Source organism: Salmo trutta, chromosome 36 (genome assembly GCF_901001165.1).
Source record: "Salmo trutta chromosome 36, fSalTru1.1, whole genome shotgun sequence".
Taxonomy (NCBI): domain Eukaryota; kingdom Metazoa; phylum Chordata; class Actinopteri; order Salmoniformes; family Salmonidae; genus Salmo; species Salmo trutta.
Window position 1 is genome coordinate 13971069 of NC_042992.1, and position 26581 is coordinate 13997649.

A 26581-nucleotide genomic window follows, 5' to 3' on the forward strand; every position below is an offset into this window, starting at 1 on the left:
CTACACAGCCAGTTCCTGCCCAATGTGGCTCTGTGTACAGATGGTATAATAAATTCACACACATAGAAAATCTGATAAAGGTACTTGTGGGAGTGTGTGTGTGTGTGTTACGCGTTTTCTAATATCAGTCTGAAATATAAACGTTTCCCTCTCAGTCCAAGAGGGAGGAGGGGAACTATGTAAAGCTAAAGATTGTCTTCGCTTCCATAGACATCCCTCCAGTCATTGAGTACCATACTCTCTCTTCTCTCTCTCTCTGTCTGTGTGTGTGTCTGTGTACCTGACTTTTGGAGGCGGCCATCTTGGCAAACATGGCCTGAGAAACCTTGGCTCTCTTCATCTCCTGTTGGATCTCCTCATAGATGGAACTGTTGATGTTAAGAACACATCCCTCGCTCTTCACCCCTCTGTTTATTACTGCTACTGGGGACAGCCTCGCCTGCAGGCGGGAGGGAGAGAGAGAGAAACGGGGTTATCCTCACTATAGAGAGTTAGAGAGAGAGAGAGAAACGGAGTTATCCTCACTATAGAGAGTTAGAGAGAGAGAGAGAAACGGGGTTATCCTCACTATAGAGAGTTAGAGAGAGAGAGAGAAACGGGGTTATCCTCACTATAGAGAGTTAGAGAGAGAGAGAGAAACGGGGTTATCCTCACTATAGAGAGTTAGAGAGAGAGAGAGAAACGGGGTTATCCTCACTATAGAGAGTTAGGGAGAGAGAGAGAAACGGGGTTATCCTCACTATAGAGAGTTAGAGAGAGAGAGAGAAACGGGGTTATCCTCACTATAGAGAGTTAGAGAGAGAGAGAGAAACGGGGTTATCCTCACTATAGAGAGTTAGAGAGAGAGAGAGAGAAACGGGGTTATCCTCACTATAGAGAGTTAGAGAGAGAAACGGGGTTATCCTCACTATAGAGAGTTAGAGAGAGAGAGAGAGAAACGGGGTTATCCTCACTATAGAGAGTTAGAGAGAGAGAGAGAGAGTTAGAGAGAGAGAGAGAGAGAGTTAGAGAGAGAGAGAGAGAGTTAGAGAGAGAGAGAGAGAGTTAGAGAGAGAGAGAGTTAGAGAGAGAGAGAGTTAGAGAGAGAGAGAGTTAGAGAGAGAGAGAGAGAGTTAGAGAGAGAGAGAGAGAGTTAGAGAGAGAGAGAGAGAGTTAGAGAGAGAAACGGGGTTATCCTTACTATAGGGAGAAACGGGGTTATCCTCACTATAGGGAGAAACGGGGTTATCCTCACTATAGGGAGAAACGGGGTTATCCTCACTATAGGGAGAAACGGGGTTATCCTCACTATAGGGAGAAACGGGGTTATCCTCACTATAGGGAGAAACGGGGTTATCCTCACTATAGGGAGAAACGGGGTTATCCTCACTATAGGGAGAAACGGGGTTATCCTTACTATAGGGATGCCTATGGAAAGCCGGGAGTGCCAATCTTCAGCCTTGACAAAGTTCTCCTCTTCCTTTCTGGTCTGAAACATCAAAGGAATATATCTTTGAGTGGCATGAACGAGACAGAACTTCAATACCCAGACTCCCTTCTCTGTCTGTCTGACCTGTGTGTGGCGTGGTGGGGTAGTGTTGTTGGGTGAATGGGTGGTAGTGGTCGACGTGGTCAGACTCCTCTCCCTCTCCTCCTGGTAGATACGGTCGCGGTCGCCCTCAGGTAGCTGGAGGAAACTCTGCATGGACCGCAGGTTCACCAGGAGAGACTGAGACGCACTCTCAGGATCCTCCTCTTTACGCAGGATCTCAGACAGCAGGCCCTGACACACAGAGATAGACACCATCAGGTAACACATCCTAAGAGGGGATACACCGGGGCGTCGCAAAACAGTAGGTTTTTAGCCGCTACAGACGTTAACAGAGCATACATCCCTTTATGAACCTGGGCCTGGGTTCCTCCTGAAGAGAACGTTGAAGACCCATGATTTAAATGAATGGAAGCATCTACTTGTGGCAAGTTACGCGTCCAGCGTAGCAGCCCTGTAATGTTGACCAGGCCAAGAGACAGATCAGTTCTGATAAACATACATACCTAACATTAAGAAACCTGATGGAAAGTTTTATACTAAAACAAACCTGTCTGAGGGTCATTTAGAAAAGGAGTTTCTTTGAACAGACAGCATGTTTTCACAGGTAGTATTTGTCTGTTCAAGATGTTAGAGTAAACCCAGTAGACCTTCTAAAGTTCTGCTATTAAACTGATTAGTCCCTTATAACATCATTAACTGTCTGCTTCTGCTCTTACAGGAGTCAGACACTTCCTTAAGATGGGGCTCATCCCTCCCTCCCTCCCTCCCTCCCTCCCTCCCCAGAAATGTGCAATTTTGTGCTTCACTCCAGTTGTTACGACTATACCCCTCTAATGTAGACCCCCCGCCACACACACACACACCAGCCATTAAGCCTTTACACTCCAATTGGGTCTTCACACTCCAAGCCCCACTCCCTCTACCCCTTGGCACCATGCCCAGGTGAAACATTCCTTCCATGCCACACCCTATTTTACCTGGCTGCTGAGCCCCGTTGTCATGGCGACGGAGGGGCAGGTGGCTATAATGACAGCCTTTGGTAATTATAATAACACCCATGATGATGCTGGTGATAATGATGGCAATAGTAACAGTGGGCTAGGTCTCTCTAGAAGCTATTCATGTGAGTGCCTTCTAACTGCAGGAGCACAGGACAGACTGGAGGAGAGAGGGGGAGGGAGGGAGGCAGACAGAAAGGAGAGAGAGGTATCAAATGGGGAGAGATAAAAATCAAGGGATAGACCAGTCACACGAAGACACACAATGGATACAGAGAGTGAAATAGAGTAGGAAATATAAAACGAGAGGAAGATATATAGAGATGAACAGAGAGAGTGATAGAGAGATTGAGAGAGAGAAAGAGTAATGGAGAGAATCGAGGGATGGAAAAATTGGAGCGGTAGACACTCTCTGGGGGAGTGTGATTAGAGAGGTAGAGACTCTCTGGGGGAGTGTGATTACAGAGGTAGAGACTCTCTGGGGGAGTGTGATAAAGAGGTAGAGACTCTCTGGGGGAGTGTGATTAGAGAGGTAGAGACTCTCTGGGGGAGTGTGATTAGAGAGGTAGAGACTCTCTGGGGGAGTGTGATTAGAGAGGTAGAGACTCTCTGGGGGAGTGTGATTACAGAGGTAGAGACTCTCTGGGGTAGTGTGATTACAGAGGTAGAGACTCTCTGGGGGAGTGTGATTACAGAGGTACAGACTCTCTGGGGGAGTGTGATTACAAAGGTAGAGACTCTCTGGGGGAGTGTGATTACAGAGGTAGAGACTCTCTGGGGGAGTGTGATAAAGAGGTAGAGACTCTCTGGGGGAGTGTGATTAGAGAGGTAGAGACTCTCTGGGGGAGTGTGATTACAGAGGTACAGACTCTCTGGGGGAGTGTGATAGAGAGGTAGAGACTCTCTGGGGGAGTGTGATTACAGAGGTAGAGACTCTCTGGGGGAGTGTGATTAGAGAGGTAAAGACTCTCTGGGGGAGTGTGATTAGAGAGGTAGAGACTCTCTGGGGGAGTGTGATTACAGAGGTAGAGACTCTCTGGGGTAGTGTGATTACAGAGGTACAGACTCTCTGGGGGAGTGTGATTACAGAGGTAGAGACTCTCTGGGGGAGTGTGATTAGAGAGGTAGAGACTCTCTGGGGGAGTGTGATTAGAGAGGTAGAGACTCTCTGGGGGAGTGTGATTACAGAGGTAGAGACTCTCTGGGGGAGTGTGATTACAGAGGTAGAGACTCTCTGGGGGAGTGTGATTACAGAGGTAGAGACTCTCTGGGGGAGTGTGATTACAGAGGTAGAGACTCTCTGGGGGAGTGTGATTACAGAGGTAGAGACTCTCTGGGGGAGTGTGATTACAGAGGTACAGACTCTCTGGGGGAGTGTGATTACAGAGGTACAGACTCTCTGGGGGAGTGTGATTACAGAGGTAGAGACTCTCTGGGGGAGTGTGATTACAGAGGTAGAGACTCTCTGGGGGAGTGTGATTACAGAGGTAGAGACTCTCTGGGGGAGTGTGATTACAGAGGTAGACACTCTCTGGGGGAGTGTGATTAGAGAGGTAGAGACTCTCTGGGGGAGTGTGATTACAGAGGTAGAGACTCTCTGGGGGAGTGTGATTACAGAGGTAGAGACTGAGGGAGTGTGATTAGAGAGGTAGAGACTCTCTGGGGGAGTGTGATTACAGAGGTACAGACTCTCTGGGGGAGTGTGATTACAGAGGTAGAGACTCTCTGGGGGAGTGTGATTACAGAGGTAGAGACTCTCTGGGGGAGTGTGATTACAGAGGTAGAGACTGAGGGAGTGTGATTAGAGAGGTAGAGACTCTCTGGGGGAGTGTGATTACAGAGGTACAGACTCTCTGGGGGAGTGTGATTACAGAGGTAGAGACTCTCTGGGGGAGTGTGATTACAGAGGTAGAGACTCTCTGGGGGAGTGTGATTACAGAGGTAGAGACTCTCTGGGGGAGTGTGATTACAGAGGTAGACACTCTCTGGGGGAGTGTGATTAGAGAGGTAGAGACTCTCTGGGGGAGTGTGATTACAGAGGTAGAGACTCTCTGGGGGAGTGTGATTACAGAGGTAGAGACTGAGGGAGTGTGATTAGAGAGGTAGAGACTCTCTGGGGGAGTGTGATTAGAGAGGTAGAGACTCTCTGGGGGAGTGTGATTAGAGAGGTAGAGACTCTCTGGGGGAGTGTGATTACAGAGGTAGAGACTCTCTGGGGGAGTGTGATTACAGAGGTAGAGACTCTCTGGGGGAGTGTGATTAGAGAGGTAGAGACTCTCTGGGGGAGTGTGATTAGAGAGGTAGAGACTCTCTGGGGGAGTGTGATTAGAGAGGTAGAGACTCTCTGGGGGAGTGTGATTACAGAGGTAGAGACTCTCTGGGGGAGTGTGATTAGAGAGGTACAGACTCTCTGGGGGAGTGTGATTAGAGAGGTAGAGACTCTCTGGGGGAGTGTGATTACAGAGGTAGAGACTCTCTGGGGGAGTGTGATTAGAGAGGTAGAGACTCTCTGGGGGAGTGTGATTACAGAGGTAGAGACTCTCTGGGGGAGTGTGATTACAGAGGTAGAGACTCTCTGGGGGAGTGTGATTACAGAGGTACAGACTCTCTGGGGGAGTGTGATAGAGAGGTAGAGACTCTCTGGGGGAGTGTGATAGAGAGGTAGAGACTCTCTGGGGGAGTGTGATAGAGAGGTAGAGACTCTCTGGGGGAGTGTGATTAGAGAGGTAGAGACTCTCTGGGGGAGTGTGATTACAGAGGTAGAGACTCTCTGGGGGAGTGTGATTACAGAGGTAGAGACTCTCTGGGGGAGTGTGATTACAGAGGTAGAGACTCTCTGGGGGAGTGTGATTACAGAGGTACAGACTCTCTGGGGGAGTGTGATTACAGAGGTACAGACTCTCTGGGGGAGTGTGATTAGAGAGGTAGAGACTCTCTGGGGGAGTGTGATTACAGAGGTAGAGACTCTCTGGGGGAGTGTGATTACAGAGGTAGAGACTCTCTGGGGGAGTGTGATTACAGAGGTAGAGACTCTCTGGGGGAGTGTGATTAGAGAGGTACAGACTCTCTGGGGGAGTGTGATTACAGAGGTAGAGACTCTCTGGGGGAGTGTGATTAGAGAGGTAGAGACTGAGGGAATGTGATTAGAGAGTTAGAGACTGAGGGAGTGTGATTAGAGAGGTACAGACTCTCTAGGGGAGTGTGATTAGAGAGTTAGGGGTACAGACTCTCTAGGGGAGTGTGATTAGAGAGTTAGGGGTACAGACTCTCTAGGGGAGTGTGAGTAGAGAGTTAGGGGTACAGACTCTCTAGGGGAGTGTAATTAGAGAGTTAGGGGTACAGACTCTCTAGAGGAGTGTGATTAGAGAGTTAGGGGTACAGACTCTCTAGGGGAGTGTGATTAGAGAGTTAGGGGTACAGACTCTCTAGGGGAGTGTGACTAGAGAGTTAGGGGTACAGACTCTCTAGGGGAGTGTGAGTAGAGAGTTAGGGGTACAGACTCTCTAGGGGAGTGTGATTAGAGAGTTAGGGGTACAGACTCTCTAGGGGAGTGTGATTAGAGAGTTAGGGGTACAGACTCTCTAGGGGAGTGTGAGTAGAGAGTTAGGGGTACAGACTCTCTAGGGGAGTGTGATTAGAGAGTTAGGGGTACAGACTCTCTAGGGGAGTGCGAGTAGAGAGTTAGGGGTACAGACTCTCTAGGGGAGTGTGATTAGAGAGTTAGGGGTACAGACTCTCTAGGGGAGTGTGAGTAGAGAGTTAGGGGTACAGACTCTCTAGGGGAGTGTGATTAGAGAGTTAGGGGTACAGACTCTCTAGGGGAGTGTGATTAGAGAGTTAGGGGTACAGACTCTCTAGGGGAGTGTGAGTAGAGAGTTAGGGGTACAGACTCTCTAGGGGAGTGTAATTAGAGAGTTAGGGGTACAGACTCTCTAGAGGAGTGTGATTAGAGAGTTAGGGGTACAGACTCTCTAGGAGAGTGTGATTAGAGAGTTAGGGGTACAGACTCTCTAGGAGAGTGTGATTAGAGAGTTAGGGGTACAGACTCTCTAGGGGAGTGTGACTAGCTAGCCCAGCAGCTGCTCCACTGCTGTCACAAGTTCCTACTGCAGAGAAGAGCTGGGACACACACACACAGTCATAGACATGCGGCAAAAGGCCATGCCAAGAGCTAATCACCACGCACACATCATGAAATCAACCCCTCCTTCTCTCCCGCCCCTCATAAACCCCTAGTTTACAGCACAGTCCCATACATCCAGTTCCCCCTGTCCCTGTCTGTCCCATACCTGGGTCCTGTTGAAGGCCACACGGGCAAACACAGCCTGGGAGATGCCTGCTCTCTTCAGCTCCTCTCTCACCCACTGGTAGATCTCACAGTAGATGTCTGATGGTCCACACACCTGGCTCTGGGACCCAGACCCGGGTCCTGGTGGTCCAGCCTGGGGCTGGGGGTCGAGGGCCTTGGCTAGGGCCAGAGAGGTGGGAGGCCTCCCCACAGAGGGGTGGTTGAGGAACTGGTGGGGGGAGGTGGAGACAGATACAGACAGGTTCTGCTGGGATAACATACGGGTAACTGCATACTGCTGGTTGAGGAACTGGGCCATGACTATCTGTTGGGGGTTGACTAGCTGGGGGCTGAGGGGGGCGGTCACCAGCCCTGGGGGGCGGAGACTTGGGGCCAGGCAGCCACGGCCAGAAATGTGGGCGGCTCCCCCATGAGGGAAGACGAAGGGCGAGGAGTCGGCCTGTTCGGCTGTGTTGCCTGGTATTGGTTGATGGGTAAAGGTCAGATGGGTGGAGCCCGGTTGGGATTGGTCAGAGAAGCTATCAATCTCTGAAGTGAGGAAGAGAGGGATGGAGGAAGAGAGGAGAGTTAGCAAATAGTAGCTGTGGCTTTTTATACTAACATTAGCATTGATGATGAATACAGGTTAACTATATCGTCAGAGTACCTAACTGAGGAACTCAACTTAACCTTGCACAATACTCTAGATGCAGTTGCACCCCTAAAAAACAGTGGTCATAAGAAACTAGCTCCCTGGTATACAGAAAATCCCCGAGCTCTGAAGCAAGCTTCCAGAAAATTGGAACGGAAATGGCGCTACACCAAACTGGAAGTCTTCCGACTAGCTTGGAAAGACAGTACCGTGCAGTATCGAAGAGCCCTCACTGCTGCTCGATCATCCTATTTTTCCAACTTAATTGAGGAAAATAAGAACGATCCCAAATTTATTTTTGATATTGTCGCAAAGCTAACGAAAAAGCAGCATTCCCCAAGAGAGGATGGCTTTCACTACAGCAGTGATAAATTGATTAACTTCTTTGAGGAAAAGATCATGATCATTAGAAAGCAAATTACGGACTCCTGTTTAAATCTGCATATTCCTCCAACGCTCAGTTGTCCTGAGTCTGCACAACTCTGCCAGGACCTAGGATCAAGGGGTCTCAAGTTTTTTAGTACTATATCTCTTGACACATTGATGAAAATAATCATGGCCTCTAAACCTTCAAGCTGCATACTGGACCCTATTCCAACTAAACTACTGAAAGAGCTGCTTCCTGTGCTTGGCCCTCCTATGCTGAACATAATAAACGGCTCTCTATCCACCGGATGTGTATCAAACTCACTAGTGGCAGTAATAAAGCCTCTCTTGAAAAAGCCAAACCTTGACCCAGAAAATATAAAAAACTATCGGCCTATATCGAATCTTCCATTCCTCTCAACATTTTTTTAAAAAGCTGTCGAGCAGCAATTCACTTCCTTCCTGAAGACAAACAATGTATATGAAACGCTCCAGTCTGGTTTCAGACCCCATCATAGCACTGAGACTGCACTCATGAAGATGCTCTGCATCTGTCCTCGTGCTCCTAGACCTTAGTGCTGCTTTTGATACCATCGATCGCCACATTCTTTTGGAGAGATTGGAAACCCAAATTGGCCTACACGGACAAGTTCTGGCCTGTTTTAGATCTAATCTGTCGGAAAGATATCAGTTTGTCTCTGTGGATGGTTTGTCCTCTGACAAATCAACTGTACATTTTGGTGTTCCTCAAGGTTTCGTTTTAGGACCACTATTGTTTTCACTATATATTTTACCTCTTGGTGATGTCATTCGGAAACATAATGTTAACTTTCACTGCTATACGGATGACACACAGCTGTACATTTCGATGAAACATGGTGAAGCCCCAAAATTGCCCTCCCTGGAAGCCTGTGTTTCAGACATAAGGAAGTGGATGGCTGCAAATGTTCTACTTTTAAACCCGGACAAAACAGAGATTCTTGTTCTAGGTCCCAAGAAACAAAGAGATCTTCTGTTGAATCTGACAATTAATCTTTATGGTTGTACAGTCGTCTCTAATAAATCTGTGAAGGACCTCGGCGTTACTCTGGACCCTGATCTCTCTTTTGACGAACATATCAAGATTGTTTCAAGGACAGCTTTTTTCCATCTACGTAAGGTTGCAAAAATCAGAAACTTTCTGTCCAAAAATGATGCAGAAAAATTAATCCATGCTTTTGTCACTTCTAGGTTAGACTACTGCAATGCTCTACTTTCCAGCTACCCGGATAAAGCACTAAATAAACTTCAGTTAGCGCTAAACACGGCTGCACGAATCTTGACTAGAACCAAAACATTTGATCATATTAGTCCAGTGCTAGCCTCTCTACATTGGCTTCCTGTTAAGGCAAGGGCCGATTTCAAGGTTTTACTGCTAACCTACAAAGCATTACATGGGCTTGCCCCTACCTATATTTCCGATTTGGTCCTGCCGTACATACCTACACGTACGCTACGGTCACAAGACGCAGGCCTCCTTACTGTCCCAAGAATTTCTAAGCAAACAGCTGGAGGCAGGGCTTTCTCCTATAGAGCTCAATTTTTATAGAATGGTCTGCCTACCCATGTGAGAGACGCAGACTCGGTCTCAACCTTTAAGTCTTTATTAAAGACTCATCTCTTCAGTAGGTCCTATGATTGAGTGTAGTCTGGCCCAGGAGTGTGAAGGGAACGGAAAGGCACTGGAGCAACGAACCGCCCTTGGTGTCTCTGGCTGGCCGGTTCCCCTCTCTCAACTGGGATTCTCTGCCTCTAACCATATTACAGGGGCAGAGTCACTGGCTTACTGGTGCGCTTCCATGCCGTCCCTAGGAGGGGTGCGTCACTTGAGTGGGTTGAGTCACTGACGTGATCTTCCTGTCCGGGTTGGTGCCCCCCCTTGGGTTGTGCCGTAGCGGAGATCTTTGTGGGCTATACTCGGCCTTGTCTCAGGATGGTAAGTTGGTGGATGAAGATATCCCTCTAGTGGTGTGGGGGCTGTGCTTTGGCAAAGTGGGTGGGGTTATATCCTGCCTGTTTGGCCCTGTCCGGGGGTATCGTCAGATGGGGCCACAGTGTCTCCTGACCCCTCCTGTCTCAGCCTCCAGTATTTATGCTGCAGTAGTTTATGTGTCGGGGGGCTAGGGTCAGTCTGTTATCTCTGGAGTATTTCTCCTGTCTTATCCAGTGTCCTGTGTGAATTTAAGTATGCTCCCTCTAACTCTCTCTCTCTTTCTTTCTTTCTCTCTTTCACTCTTTCACTCTGGGAGGACCTGAGCCCTAGGACCATGTCTCAGGACTACCTGGCCTGATGACTTATTGCTGTCTCCAGTCCACCTGGCCATGCTGCTGCTCCAGTTGCAACGTTCTGCCTGCGGCTATGGAACCCTGACCTGTTCACCGGACATGCTACCAGTCCCAGACCTGCTGTTTTCAACTCTCTAGCGACAGCAGGAGCAGTAGAGATACTCTGAATGATCGGATATGAAAAGCCAACTGACATTTACTCCTGAGGTGCTGACCTGTTGCACCCTCGACAACCACTGTGATTATTATTATTTGACCCTGCTGGTCATCTATGAACATTTGAACATCTTGGCCATGTTCTGTTATAATCTCTACCCGGCACAGCCAGAAGAGGACTGACCACCCCTCATAGCCTGGTTCCTCTCTAGGTTTCTTCCTAGGTTCTGGCCTTTCTAGGGAGTTTTTCCTAGCCACCGTGCTTCTACACCTGCATTTCTTGCTGTTTGGGGTTTTAGGCTGGGTTTCTGTACAGAACTTTGTGACATCAGCTGATGTAAGAAGGGCTTTATAAATACATTTGATTGAACTACCCTTTTAAGTGCACCTGTAATCTTACCCATGACGCCTTTGGTCTTCCTGAAGTGCTTGTACCAACGGCCAAACTCGTGGCACTTGGTGGCCGACACGTTTGCGTAGTAGGTGCTGTTTACAATGGAGGAGATCATACTCTGAGAGACGGGGACAAAATACAACAATATGGAGTCAGCGAAAACAGTGGCAGGGAAAAGCATTAGGAATACTGATCCCCAATCATCAGATCAATACATAATGAAGTAATAATACAAGAACATATTATATACGCCAGCCTGAGAGACACTCTATTCTCCTCTTGGTAACACAGCTGAGGAACTGTGTAATACTTCCATTAGAAGTCAGAATATAAACAATTAAATATACAGTAGTATTAAAGAGACAAAGAAGTAACGATTCTCATTTTAAATCATCGTTCTGCCTCTCATTTTACCCGTCTCCATTTTTCTCCCTGTATCTTTGTGAGTCTCAGCTGAACACAGAATGTGTGATAATAATGAACTCCGATCTGTGTTATTAAATCATACCCCCAGGTAAACTCTGTAATAAAGACAGATGAGTCTGTGTCTGTGTGTCTGTGTGTGTGTGTGTGTTTGTGTCGCCTCAACTAAGTGCAATCTGTTGTTTAAGAAACTGAAGCCAAAGGAAATAACAGATCACACACACACAGGAGTTTCTCCCAAGACAATCCTGTGCCAACTACACATCTGATTACACCTTCTATTTTCATATGTATTCTAATCTGCTCCAGAGAGAGAGAGAGAGAGAGAGAGAGAAGGAGAGAGAGGAAAAGGGCGAGCAAGAGAGAGAGAGAAAGTGGGAGGGAGAGAGAGAGAGAAAGAGAGAGAGGGTGTGAGAGAGAGAGCAAGATAGCAAGAGAGAGGATTGAGGGAGAAGGCGAGAGAGAGAGAGAGGAATGAGAGAGAGAGGGAGAGAGGGAGAAGGCGAGAGAGAGAGGGAGAGAGAGAGAGAGAGAAAGAGGGTGAGAGAGAGAGAGAGAGAGAGAGAGAGAGGGAGAGAGAGGAGAAAGAGAGAGGAGAAAGAGGGAAAGGGCGAGCAAGAGAGAGAGAGAGTGGGAGGGAGAGAGAGAAAGAGAGAGAGGGTGTGAGAGAGAGAGAGCAAGATAGCAAGAGGAGAGAGGATTGAGGGAGAGAGAGAGAGAGAGAGAGAGAGAGAGGAATGAGAGAGAGGGAGAAGGCGAGAGAGAGAGAGAGAGAGAGAGAGAGAGAGAGAGAGAGAAAGAGGGTGAGAGAGAGAGAGAGAGAGAGAGAGAGAGGAGAAAGAGAGGGAGAGAGGGAGAGAGAGAGAGAGAGGGTAAGAGGTCCCCTGCCTGCGTGTTACAATACTGGTTTAGCCCACTGAGCTAATGTCTGCGCTTGCAACAGTGGGAGATACACACACAGAAAGAAAGAGAAAGAGAGAGATTGACTAGGAAGAGCGAGAGAGAGATGGTAGCAGAGGGGTACAGTATACACCAGCAGAAGTAACCATCTCTATAGCTGTGTGTGTGAGAGTTGTGTGTGTGAGAGTTGTGTGTGTGTGAGAGTTGTGTGTGCATGTCAAATGTAAAAAAGGGCAAAAAGAAGGTGCTTATATTTGTCCTGGTTCTCACATGTAAAAGTGTGTGTGGTGAAATGGAAATGTATTTTGCATATCCTATTCCGCCTGAGACACACTCGGAGAGTGGGGTCACGAACAGGTGTGTATGGGTGTACATGTTCGTGTTTATGCACGCGTTTATGCCTGTGTGTACGTGTCCGTACCTTTGTACACATGCGTGTTCGTGCGTTTATGTGCACATGTTTATGCCTGTGTTTGTGTACCTGCGACAGAGGGCACTCTTTGGCCAGTGAGCTCTGGTTCATGTCTCTCAGTAGCTCCTTCAGGGCGTTTCTCACTGTAGAGTGACTCCACTGTTCTGGAGGGAGGTCCTCCAACCTGGGACAACTAGAACGAGAGGGGGGTAGAGAAAGAGAGGGAGAGAGGGAGATAGAGAGAGGGGTGAGTGAGAGTTAGGTGGGGGCGATAGGGGGGAAGATAAAGGTGTAAATGGAGAGGGATACGGGGAGAGAGTGACAAATGGAGAGATAGAAGAAGAGAGGGAGGAAGAGAAGTAGATTAAAAAATGAATAAAAATGTTGTCTGAAATTGGTCCCCCTCTTGTGGAATGGCACATCTAGACTCTGGCTGACTGTGTGTTTCGGTGTGTGTTCCTGTATACACTTTAGGAAAAAAGGGCCCCAAAAGGGTTCTTCGGCTGTCCCCATAGGAGAACTATTTCGATTTCCATGTTCTACATGGAACTCAAAAGGGTTCTACCTGGAACCAAAATGGTTCTATCTGGAACCAAAAAGGGTTCTTCAAAGGGTTCTCCTATGGGGACAGCCGAATAACTATTTTAGGTTCGAGATACAGTGCCTTCAGAAAGTATTCACACCCCTTGAATTTTCCCACATTTTGTTGTGTTACAGCCTGAATTTAAAATTGATCAAATTGATATTTTTGTCACTGGCCTACACAATATCAAACAAATTATGTTTTTTGAAACTTCTCCTAATTTATTACAAATTTAAAGCTGAAATGTCTTGAGTCAATAAGTATTTAACCCCTTTGTTATGGCAAGCCCAAATAAGTTCAAGAGTAAACATTTGCTTAACAAGTCACATAATAAGTTGCATTTACTCATTTGCAATTATAGTGTTTAACATGATTTTTGAATGACTACCTCATCTCTGTATCCCACACATACAATTATCTGTAAGGTCCCTCAGTCAAGCAGTGAATTTCAATCACAGATTCAACCACAAAGACCAGGGAGGTTTTCCAATGCCTCGCAAAGAAGGGGACCTATTGGTAGATGAGTAAAAATACAAAAAAAGCAGACATTAAAATATCCCTTTAAGCAAGGGGAAGTTATTAATTACACTTTGGATGATGAATCAATACACCCAGTCACTAAAAAGATACAGATGTCCTTCTTAACTCCAAAGAGGAAGGAAACCGCTCATGGACTTTACAATGAAGCCAATGGTGACTGTAAAACAGTTACAGAGTTTAATGGCTGTGATAGGAGAAAACTGAGGATGGATCAACATTGTAGTTACTCCACAATACTAACCTAATTGAGAGAGTGAAATGAAGGAAGCCTGTACAGAATAAAAATATTCCAAAACATGCATCCTGTTTGCAACAAGGCACTATAGTAATACTGCAAAAAGAAAGTAGCAAAGCAATTAACACTTTGTATTCAACCAAAAAGTTATGTTTTGGGAAAATTCAATACAACACATTACTGAGTACCACTCTCCATATTCTCAAGCATAGTGGTGGCTGCATCATGTTATGTGTATGCTTGTAATTGTTAAGGACTGGGGAGTTTTTCAGGATAAAAAAAAAACAGAATGGAGCTAAGCACAGACAAAATCCTAGAGGAAAACCTGGTTCAGTCTGCTTTTCCCAGACACTGGGAGATGAATTCACATTTCAGCTTGTTAATAACCTAAAACACAAGGCCAAATCTACACTGGAGTTGCTTACCAAGAAGACAATGAATGGTCCTTGAAAATCTAAGTCAAGACCTGGAAATGGTTGTCTAGCAATTATCAACACCAATATTGCTAAAGTTTGAATAATTTTTTTCAAGAATAAATGGGCAAATGTTGCACAATCCAGGTATGGAAAACTCTTAAGAGACTTACCTAGAAAGACTCACAGCTGTAATCACTGCCAAAGGTGCTTATACAAAGTATTGATTCAGGGGTGTGAATACTTATGTAAATGAGATATTTCTGTATTTATTTTCAATAAATTTGAAAACATAAAAAAAACATGTTTTCACTTTGTCATTATGGGGTACTGTGTGTAGATGGGTGAGAATTATATATTTTTTTAATCCATTTTGAATTCAGGCTGTAACACAATAAAATGTGGAATAAATCAATTCGTACAGTGAGGGAAAAAAGTATTTGATCCCCTGCTGATTTTGTACGTTTGCCCACTGACAAAGAAATGATCAGTCTATAATTTTAATGGTAGGTTTATTTGAACAGTGAGAGACAGAATAACAACAAAAAAATCAAGAAAAACACATGTCAAAAATGTTATAAATTGATTAGCATTTTAATGAGGGAAATAAGTATTTGACCCCTTTGCAAAACATGACTTAGTACTTGGTGGCAAAACCCTTGTTGGCAATCACAGAGGTCATACGTTTCCTGTAGTTGGCCACCAGGTTTGCACACATCTCAGGAGGGATTTTGTCCCACTCCTCTTTGCAGATCTTTTCCAAGTCATTAAGGTTTTGAGGCTGACGTTTCGCAACTCCAAACTTCAGCTCCCTCCACAGATTTTCTATGGGTTTAAGGTCTGGAGACTGGCTAGGCCACTCCAGGACCTTAATGTGCTTCTTCTTGAGCCACTCCTTTGTTGCCTTAGCCGTGTGTTTTGGGTCATTGTCATGCTGGAATACCCATCCATGACCCATTTTCAATGCCCTGGCTGAGGGAAGGAGGTTCTCATCCAGAATTTGACGGTACATGGCCCCGTCCATCGTCCCTTTGATGTGGTGAAGTTGTCCTGTCCCCTTAGCAGAAAAACACCCCCAAAGCATAATGTTTCCACCTCCATGTTTGATGGTGGGGATGGTGTTCTTGGGGTCATAGGCAGCATTCCTCCTCCTCCAAACACGGCGAGTTGAGTTGATGCCAAAGAGCTCCATTTTGGTCTCATCTGACCACAACTCTTTCACCCAGTTGTCCTCTGAATCATTCAGATGTTCATTGGCAAACTTCAGACAGGCATGTATATGTGCTTTCTTGAGCAGGGGAACCTTGCGGGTGCTGCAGGATTTCAGTCCTTCACGGCGTAGTGTGTTACCAATTGTTTTCTTGGTGACTATGGTCCCAGCTGCCTTGAGATCATTGACAAGATCATCCAGTGTAGTTCTGGGCTGATTCCTCACCATTCTCATGATCATTGCAACTCTACGAGGTTAGATCTTGCATGGAGCCCCAGGCCGAGGGAGATTGACAGTTCTTTTGTGTTTCTTCCATTTGCGAATAATCGCACCAACTGTTGTCACCTTCTCACCAGGTCTACAACTTTGTCCCTGACATCCTTGGATAGCTCTTTGTTCTTGGCCATGGTGGAGAGTTTGGAATCTGATTGATTGATTGCTTCTGTGGACAGGTGTCGTTTTTACAGGTAACAAGCTGCGGTTAGGAGCACTCCCTTTAAAACCTGTTGAGGCCAGGGGGCAGTATTGAGAATTTTGGAAAAAAATATGTGCGCATTTTTAACTGCCTCCTACACCAACTCAGAAGCTAGAATATGCATATTATTGTTTAGGTTTGGATAGAAAACACTCTGAATTTTCTAAAACAGTTTGAATGGTGTCTGTAAGTATAACAAAACTCATATTGCAGGCAAAAACCTGTGAAAAATAGATTAAAATTTTTTTTGTGACTGTACTATTTAGTGTCATTGTTTTAAAGATACCACAGTGAGAAAGGATTCAGTTCGCAACTCCTACTGCTTCCACTAGATGTCAACGATCTTTAGAAAGTTGTTGGAAGCATCTGTCATGAATACAGACCGAATTAGAAAGCTTACAAGTTGACACGTCATCACTTCATTTTTTGCGCCTGCGCATGAATCTGAGAAGAGTGCCTTTGTCATTATCGTTTATTCTAGACACTTGATAGGTTGTGTGAAAATATTACTGATGTTTACTGATGTTTCACGTTAAAAATGGAACAAAAGATTAGTGCTAAACAACGTTTGACATGTTTAAACAAACGTAAATAGATTATTTACTAGGTTTTCTTTAGTTTTTCGAAGTGACTTTACACTGCCCACCTCATTTTGTGGGAGCCTACTGAACGCTAACTATTTGGACATAAATTATGAACTTTGTCAAAAGAAACCACATTTGTTCTGGACCTGGGATCTCTGGCAGCGCCTTCTGATGGAGATAATCAAAGGTAAGGGGATATTTAGAATGTTATTATCGATATTAGATGATGCTAATGCTAACGGTATAGCTTAGCTTAGCTTAGCATATAGCTTATTGTTGTTAGCATAGTACCCAGTTTATGCAAAATGTGATTTCCCAGTAAAGTTATTTTGAGATCTGGCCATTCGGTAGCAATTACGAGATGATAATATATTATTCTTTGAATGACAATATTATAATTTACCAATGTTTTCGAATAGTAATTCCGTGATTTGTAATGCTGGATTCACTGGGTGCATTCGAGCCGAAAAAAATTCTGAATTTCACCGCGACTGTAAATGCTGTTTTTGGATATAAATATGAACTTGATGGAACTAAAAATGCATGTATTGTATAACATAATGTCCTATGAGTGTCATCTGATGCAGATTGTCAAAGGTAAGTGCATAATTCTAGCTAGTTTTCTGTCTGTTGATGCCCTTCTTTGAATTGGCTAAACATTACACGCAGCTATTGTCAATGTACTCTCCTCACATAACCTAACTTTATGAATTCTCCGTAATGCCTCTGAAAATCGGACAGCGTGGTTAGATTTAGGAGATATATCTTTCAAATGGAGGAAAATAGTTGATTATTTGATTTTTTTAAATGATTACTCTTGCAGTTTTGAATTCCCCGCCATGGTCACATGACAATGAATCCCAATACCGGGATAAGATCGGGATAAGATCCTCAACAGGAACTTGATGGAACTAAAAATGCATGTATTGTATAACATAATGTCCTATGAGTGTCATCTGATGCAGATTGTCAAAGGTAAGTGCATAATTCTAGCTAGTTTTCTGTCTGTTGATGCCCTTCTTTGAATTGGCTAAACATTACACGCAGCTATTGTCAATGTACTCTCCTCACATAACCTAACTTTATGAATTCTCCGTAATGCCTCTGAAAATCGGACAGCGTGGTTAGATTTAGGAGATATATGGTGGAGAGTTTGGAATCTGATTGATTGATTGCTTCTGTGGACAGGTGTCGTTTTTACAGGTAACAAGCTGCGGTTAGGAGCACTCCCTTTAAGAGTGTGCTCCTAATCTCAGCTCGTTACCTGTATAAAAGACACCTGGGAGCCAGAAATCTTTCTGATTGAGAGGGGGTCAAATACTTATTTCCCTCATTAAAATGCTAATCAATTTATAACATTTTTGACATGTTTTTTTCTGGATTTTTTTGTTGTTATTCTGTCTCTCACTGTTCAAATAAACCTACCATTAAAATTATAGACTGATCATTTCTTTGTCACTGGGCAAGCGTACAAAATCAGCAGGGGATCAAATACTTTTTTCCCTCACTGTAGGGAGGTACTGCACCACCTTTTGTGTATCTGTATGTGCCTGTCTGTGTGTGCACGTGCCTGTGTGCACTTGCCTGTGTGTGTGTGTGTATGTGCCTATGTCTCCTGATGGTAGATATGAGTTAATTACTTTACACAACACATATGAAACTAGTCCAAGTGCCAGAACCTCTTTGGTCGCTCCACCCCACTTCCCCATGTCTCATGCATGTCTATGGGCCAAATGCCCTTCTCTCCACATGTCTCATGCATGTCTATGGGCCAAATGCCCTTCTCTCCACATGTCTCATGCATGTCTATGGGCCAAATGCCCTTCTCTCCACATGTCTCATGCATGTCTATGGGCCAAATGCCCTTCTCTCCACATGTCTCATGCATGTCTATGGGCCAAATGTCCTTCTCTCCACATGTCTCATGCATGTCTATGGGCCAAATGTCCTTCTCTCCACATGTCTCATGCATGTCTATGGGCCAAATGTCCTTCTCTCCACATGTCTCATGCATGTCTATGGGCCAAATGTCCTTCTCCTCCACATGTCTCATGCATGTCTATGGGCCAAATGTCCTTCTCCATCCACATGTCTCATGCATGTCTATGGGCCAAATGTCCTTCTCCTCCACATGTCTCATGCATGTCTAATGGGCCAAATGTCCTTCTCTCCACATGTCTCATGCATGTCTATGGGCCAAATGTCCTTCTCTTCCACATGTCTCATGCATGTCTATGGGCCAAATGTCCTTCTCCTCCACATGTCTCATGCATGTCTATGGGCCAAATGCCTTCTCTCCACATGTCTCATGCATGTCTATGGGCCAAATGCCCTTCTCTCCACATGTCTCATGCATGTCTATGGGCCAAATGTCCTTCTCTCCACATGTCTCATGCATGTCTATGGGCCAAATGTCCTTCTCTCCACATGTCTCATGCATGTCTATGGGCCAAATGTCCTTCTCTCCACATGTCTCATGCATGTCTATGGGCCAAATGTCCTTCTCTCCACATGTCTCATGCATGTCTATGGGCCAAATGTCCTTCTCTCCACATGTCTCATGCATGTCTATGGGCCAAATGTCCTTCTCTCCACATGTCTCATGCATGTCTATGGGCCAAATGTCCTTCTCTCCACATGTCTCATGCATGTCTATGGGCCAAATGTCCTTCTCTCCACATGTCTCATGCATGTCTATGGGCCAAATGTCCTTCTCTCCACATGTCTCATGCATGTCTATGGGCCAAATGTCCTCTCTCCACATGTCTCATGCATGTCTATGGGCCAAATGTCCTTCTCTCCACATGTCTCATGCATGTCTATGGGCCAAATGTCCTTCTCTCCACATGTCTCATGCATGTCTATGGGCCAAATGTCCTTCTCTCCACATGTCTCATGCATGTCTATGGGCCAAATGTCCTTCTCTCCACATGTCTCATGCATGTCTATGGGCCAAATGTCCTTCTCTCCACATGTCTCATGCATGTCTATGGGCCAAATGTCCTTCTCTCCCCATGTCTCATGCATGTCTATGGGCCAAATGTCCTTCTCTCCACATGTCTCATGCATGTCTATGGGCCAAATGTCCTTCTCTCCACATGTCTCATGCATGTCTATGGGCCAAATGTCCTTCTCTCCCCATGTCTCATGCATGTCTATGGGCCAAATGTCCTTCTCTCCACATGTCTCATGCATGTCTATGGGCCAAATGTCCTTCTCTCCACATGTCTCATGCATGTCTATGGGCCAAATGTCCTTCTCTCCACATGTCTCATGCATGTCTATGGGCCAAATGTCCTTCTCTCCACATGTCTCATGCATGTCTATGGGCCAAATGTCCTTCTCTCCACATGTCTCATGCGTCTATGGGCCAAATGTCCTTCTCTCCACATGTCTCATGCATGTCTATGGCCAAATGTCCTTCTCTCCACATGTCTCATGCATGTCTATGGGCCAAATGCCCTTCTCTCCACATGTCTCATGCATGTCTATGGGCCAAATGTCCTTCTCTCCACATGTCTCATGCATGTCTATGGGCCAAATGTCCTTCTCTCCACATGTCTCATGCATGTCTATGGGCCAAATGCCCTTCTCTCCACATGTCTCATGCATGTCTATGGGCCAAATGTCCTTCTCTCCACATGTCTCATGCATGTCTATGGGCCAAATGTCCTTCTCTCCACATGTCTCATGCATGTCTATGGGCCAAATGTCCTTCTCTCCACATGTCTCATGCATGTCTATGGGCCAAATGTCCTTCTCTCCACATGTCTCATGCATGTCTATGGGCCAAATGTCCTTCTCTCCACATGTCTCATGCGTCTATGGGCCAAATGTCCTTCTCTCCACATGTCTCATGCATGTCTATGGGCCAAATGTCCTTCTCTCCACATGTCTCATGCATGTCTATGGGCCAAATGCCCTTCTCTCCACATGTCTCATGCATGTCTATGGGCCAAATGTCCTTCTCTCCACATGTCTCATGCATGTCTATGGGCCAAATGTCCTTCTCTCCACATGTCTCATGCATGTCTATGGGCCAAATGCCCTTCTCTCCACATGTCTCATGCATGTCTATGGGCCAAATGTCCTTCTCTCCACATGTCTCATGCATGTCTATGGGCCAAATGTCCTTCTCTCCACATGTCTCATGCATGTCTATGGGCCAAATGTCCTTCTCTCCACATGTCTCATGCATGTCTATGGGCCAAATGTCCTTCTCTCCACATGTCTCATGCATGTCTATGGGCCAAATGTCCTTCTCTCCACATGTCTCATGCGTCTATGGGCCAAATGTCCTTCTCTCCACATGTCTCATGCATGTCTATGGGCCAAATGTCCTTCTCTCCACATGTCTCATGCATGTCTATGGGCCAAATGTCCTTCTCTCCACATGTCTCATGCATGTCTATGGGCCAAATGCCCTTCTCTCCACATGTCTCATGCATGTCTATGGGCCAAATGCCCTTCTCTCCACATGTCTCATGCATGTCTATGGGCCAAATGCCCTTCTCTCCACATGTCTCATGCATGTCTATGGGCCAAATGTCCTTCTCTCCACATGTCTCATGCATGTCTATGGGCCAAATGTCCTTCTCTCCACATGTCTCATGCATGTCTATGGGCCAAATGTCCTTCTCTCCACATGTCTCATGCATGTCTATGGGCCAAATGTCCTTCTCTCCACATGTCTCATGCATGTCTATGGGCCAAATGTCCTTCTCTCCACATGTCTCATGCATGTCTATGGGCCAAATGTCCTTCTCTCCACATGTCTCATGCATGTCTATGGGCCAAATGTCCTTCTCTCCACATGTCTCATGCATGTCTATGGGCCAAATGTCCTTCTCTCCACATGTCTCATGCATGTCTATGGGCCAAATGTCCTTCTCTCCACATGTCTCATGCATGTCTATGGGCCAAATGTCCTTCTCTCCACATGTCTCATGCATGTCTATGGGCCAAATGTCCTTCTCTCCACATGTCTCATGCATGTCTATGGGCCAAATGCCCTTCTCTCCACATGTCTCATGCATGTCTATGGGCCAAATGTCCTTCTCTCCACATGTCTCATGCATGTCTATGGGCCAAATGTCCTTCTCTCCACATGTCTCATGCATGTCTATGGGCCAAATGTCCTTCTCTCCACATGTCTCATGCGTCTATGGGCCAAATGTCCTTCTCTCCCCATGTCTCATGCATGTCTATGGGCCAAATGTCCTTCTCTCCACATGTCTCATGCATGTCTATGGGCCAAATGTCCTTCTCTCCACATGTCTCATGCATGTCTATGGGCCAAATGTCCTTCTCTCCACATGTCTCATGCATGTCTATGGGCCAAATTTCCCTTCCCTTCTGACATTCTAAAGATCCAGAACGTCCTCCTGATAACCGGGGAAGTTCCTCGTTAGTCGCCGCATCCTATAGTCTGTTGACAGACGTTAAGATACAATTTATGTTTCGTATGTCTGTCCTCAAGAGATTCTGGGGTACCTGGTGAGCTGGATCTTGAGGGTGGTGACATGGTAGAGGTCCTGCAGCATGTCAGACACTGTGGCATCAGGAGCATCAGTCACACAGGACAGAGGGACAGGGTTCCACCTACCCACCTGGATCAAACCTGTAGACACAGACAGACAGACAGACAGACAGACAGACAGACAGACAGACAGACAGACAGACAGACAGACAGACAGACAGACAGACAGACAGACAGACAGACAGACAGACAGAGACTTACAAACAATGACACTGGAGGAAGAGTGTGTGTGTGTGTGTGTGTCAAAGCATATGTATGTGTAGTGTACCTTTTGCCTGTGCTGCTGAGCTATGAGAGTAGCCCAGGGTCAGTAGAGCCATCTCTATCAGCTGGTTAAACAGCAGGTCTCTCCTGACCAGTACAAACTCTGCATGCTCCTCTCGCCTCTCAGCCTCCACTGCCGAGACTGGGTTCTCTCTGTGCTCCACCACACACAGCACAGGCAGCAGGCTCCCTGGGACGACGGACACACAGCACAGCCAATCACATCACAGCATTCAGATAGAAGCAGAGGGCATGGGAAAGTAAAAGGTAATAGTTGCCCACTCTTGCAATGAATACACCCTCTCTCTCCTCTATTCACCCATTCCTCCCTTTCTCCTCTCCTCCTCTCTTCTTTTCAGTCCTACCTCTCTTATGCCAGTTCTTAGATTGTGGTGCGGGTATCGTGGATATGGGGGCTGGGGTGGGGGCTCTGGCCCCTGGGCTCCCCTGTCTCGTCCTGCCCTGGTATGGCCCTGGGGGGCCCATGCCACCATTCAGCTCCAGGCGGGACAGTTTGGCAGGTGGGGGCCAGGAGTCCCCGTTACCAGGTGAGTCACAGCTCTCTGACACATGGCCTCCATCAAACTGTTGGTGGTCCATCACACTAACACTGCAGCTCAGAAACACCTGAGACAGAGAGAGAGAGAGATACTGAATGACTGACAAGTCCTTGAGTTAATTTGAGAACCAATTTTTAAAAAAGCACATTTTCACGACCATTCCTTTGACTGTAAAACAAAATGTGGCCACCCTCCCCCCTCATAAAATAATGATTGCCACCACAACTAACAATAACTGTAGCAACTCTGTGTTTATAAACGTGGATATCGACTTGACCACTTCTGCATGGTTTAGTGGCACAGTCGACGCAGGGCTACGGGCCAGAACAATGAGGCTCCGTCGACCACCACGGACGAGCTCACTCTCCCTGCCTGTCTCATTACACTACGATCAGAGCCACCTGCAGACAATAATCAGCTAGGGAGAAATCACATGTTCAACATTTTCATGCTATATTTATGATTATATAAAATATATGCAACAAATTTTCCACCAACAGGTTCCTGTGCCTTATTTCTATTACAGCATATTGGTTTAATGTCATTCACCCAGTTCAATGTAACATCGATAGGTTTAGGTTACTACATCATACTCAAATGTTCTCTGTACCCATCATGAGGTTGCTACAACCTAGACTATGAATGAAATTTTAGGTGCACAGGTCTGGAGAATTTTGAGTAATCAAGGTGACAGAGACATTCAATACTGCTGTGCACACTGTTGCCTGCATCTAGCTAATCTAGGGTGTAATCATTAGTCCAACAGTTGCAAATTAGAGTTTCTATTGGACAAATTCAGGTATGTTTATCCACGTTTTCTTCCATTTGCTTCCGTTTAAGAAACGTTTTTCAACAGAATCGGCAGAATGAATCCACCCCTAATCACATGTAAACAGTTCATTTTCATAGCTGCCACATAAAAACAGCATGATCACTAGCTCCTTGTATAGACTGTATAATTCCTTCTCGCTCACCTTCTCTCACCTTTTCTCTTCACTTGTGGACTTCAGTGCACAACACATCAGCTGTCTGTGACTAGGTGAAAAAACCTTTCCAAGCCAAACCTTTATATCATGACCGCTAACCGCTACACACAGCCTACATTGTTGTCACGTCATAATCAACTACAACAACTACTAGAACTAACACGTTAGTTTACCCGCTACAATCGTACAGTACAGTGTACAGTCAGAAAGCAGTTTAGCAGTTACAACAGCGGGCCCCAGTGGCAATAAATTAATAAAATCAAAAGCTTACCTTGACTTGGAAGAGTTCCAGTGTTGCATAGCCCTAGCCAGCTAGCTAACATAGCATCCCTCTCTGTTTGAGCCAGGTGTTTGAGTAGGCTAAACTAGCTAGCTGCATTTGCTAGCTAAGTGACAGTTTAAAAAAATACAACTCTCTCTCACTTCCCCTTAATTTTTGAAGAAATGTATTTGTTAAAAACTTTTAAACTATAGCGTTTCTCTCTCTTTGAGTCAACTACTCACCACATTTTATGCACTGCAGTTCTAGCTAGCTGTAGCTTTTGCTTTCAGTACTAGATTAATTATCTGATCCTTTGATTGGGTGGACAACATGTCATTTCATGCTGCAAGAGCTTTGATAGGTTGGAGGACGTCCTCCGGAAATTGTCATAATTACTTGGTAAGTATATGGAATGTGGTGAGAACCATGAGCCTCCTAGATTTGGTATTGAAGTCAATGTACCCAGAGGAGGACAGAAGCCAGCTGTCCTCCGGCTACATCATGGTGGTACCCTACAGAGTGCTGCTGAGGCTACTGTAGACCATTGCAAAGCAGTGTTTTAATCAATTGACATGTGAATATATTTAGTATAGTTTTATCTAAAAAGGCTAACTTTTTTTATGTTTCACAATTTTTATTTTTATGAAATTCACTGAGGAGGATGGTGTTTGGGGAAAAACATTGAAAATGACTGTTTCAGCATGCATCGCAGATTGGCTATATATCTTACCTTTAAAAGTTTTTGCTTCAGGCTGACTACTAGCATCTATTAAGTTGCAATGTCCAAATCAACTTAAAGTATTTACACAATTAGTTTTGTAGTGACACAATTCATTCGGATGGCTATAGCAAAAAACATTTTTTTTTTACTGTTTGTGATTCACAAATGATTATTTTGATTCCCATGATTCGATTGACCGCGATTTAAGTAACGGACCCCAACTACTACAATGGCGAAGCACATCATTCATTCAATTAGGTAAAAATAGTTGTTTCATATGAATTAAATAAATGTGTACTATTTTTAGAAATGTAAAGAGGAGAATCCGTTATACAGTAAATGTCATTTGTATGAGAGCTGCATGTCTTGACAGTTCTTTCATGCGCAATGACGCATCAGCTATTCCTCTATGTTCTTGTGGATTTATAATGAAAATTGGTGCAGATTTTAATGATATTATGTGTGGTATGATTGCTAGTTAACCTATTGCAGATCTGGACAAACTATCCACCTACCACTATTATCAATATGGATAGTGGGCAGGATAGTTGACTGTATAGTAAGTGGGTAGAAAAGCATAGTACATAAGAGAAGTACCAAAACATGCAAATGAGCAGATGAGGAAGTGGCTATATGGAAGGAATTAAATAGTATAACCTGCAAAAAGTGCAATGTAAAAACCAGGGAAAAAATGCACTACCCTCCTGTGACCAATAATACAAAAATCACACAATCCTCCCCAAAGCAAAAAAATATATTTTGACAACCCTTTTTTTGACCACCCCCCAGCCCAGTAAATGTCGATCTGTCTCTATTGACATGGGGGGGGGGGGGGGGGGGCAGTGCCCCTGTGACAACAATTTTGGATCCCCTTGTGGTCCCCCTACATGTGGAGTATGAAATAATTTTTACATAACTAATTTTTGCTATCATTCTTTTTTTTACATCCTTTATTAGACAGTGGCAACGATGATGATTATGAACATGGTCTTTTGCCTGCTAATGCCTGCAATGCAGTGAAGAAAACGATATGACAACAATAACGTCTAATGTAACTGGCCCCTCTAACAGTACAACTGGCCCCAGCTTGGCCCCCCGGTTGAAATGGTCTAGAACCGCCACTGAACAGAAGCCAACCTGACAAAAGCGCTCTACAAATCGCCGTCACACTCAATGTGGAGAAAGTTTTAGAGGTAAACGTTGTCAGTCCTCATTATTGCGCGTCGTCCATTATTGTAGATTGACTAATTGTGAATTTCAACAACAACAACAACAACAACAAAACCTCCACAATCTCTGTCATATTTATCTCAGGTACCGGTACATCCACAAAAACGTTCCGTTTTTTTTAATCGAAGTAGGCTAAATCAGACAAACCTGACATCCGCCGCTGGTTTCTTGTCTCTTGAGACTCCGAGATGCCGTTAGATAAAATAGTACAGCTCCTTGTGTTGTTTTGTGTGTCAGTGAGTGAACATCTCACTTTCGCCGTCACTATTTATCGGTCTATTGTGTTGATATTAGCTGTGTAGTAGCAACATGCCCCGTCGTCTCTTGCTGGCTGCGTTTTTCAGACCTCTTCAACGGAATGAAACGAGTCTATAGGCCTATAGGTGGTCTTCCCGAAATCTCTGTCAAAGCAGACACTGTCCCCGGGATTACGATACCGACCAGCTGGTGGGCTACAGGGATCCAGGAGAGAAACCGGTGAAGCGAACGATACACCGCGAGTGTCATGAGTCTGTCTGTGAAACAACTCTCTCT

At 45.3% G+C, this 26581-nt stretch overlaps 1 protein-coding gene across 1 annotated transcript; it reads right to left on the minus strand.

Annotated features, from left to right (window-relative positions):
* Nucleotides 1-26581, minus strand: LOC115175414 (DNA-binding protein SATB1-like). The gene is made up of 11 exons (XM_029734645.1): nucleotides 26195-26581; nucleotides 22654-22915; nucleotides 22293-22478; nucleotides 21979-22105; nucleotides 12515-12638; nucleotides 10717-10828; nucleotides 6819-7366; nucleotides 1553-1762; nucleotides 1397-1468; nucleotides 239-439; nucleotides 1-30 (listed from the first exon to the last, which is right to left on the minus strand). The coding sequence occupies exons 2-11, from the start codon at nucleotides 22886-22888 to the stop codon at nucleotides 1-3; spliced, it is 1845 nt and encodes a 614-aa protein (XP_029590505.1). The 5' UTR covers nucleotides 22889-22915; nucleotides 26195-26581.

Bases quoted from the DNA above. Each gene is read 5' to 3' on its own strand.
- LOC115175414 (XM_029734645.1), bottom strand. From the start codon at position 22,888: ATGGACCACCAACAGTTTGATGGAGGCCATGTGTCAGAGAGCTGTGAC. The intron at 22,479-22,653 runs GTAGGACTGAAA...CCGTCGTCCCAG, and splicing joins TAAGAACTGGCATAAGAGAG to GGAGCCTGCTGCCTGTGCTG. The intron at 12,639-21,978 runs GTACCCCAGAAT...CTCTCGTTCTAG, and splicing joins CTCAAGATCCAGCTCACCAG to TTGTCCCAGGTTGGAGGACC.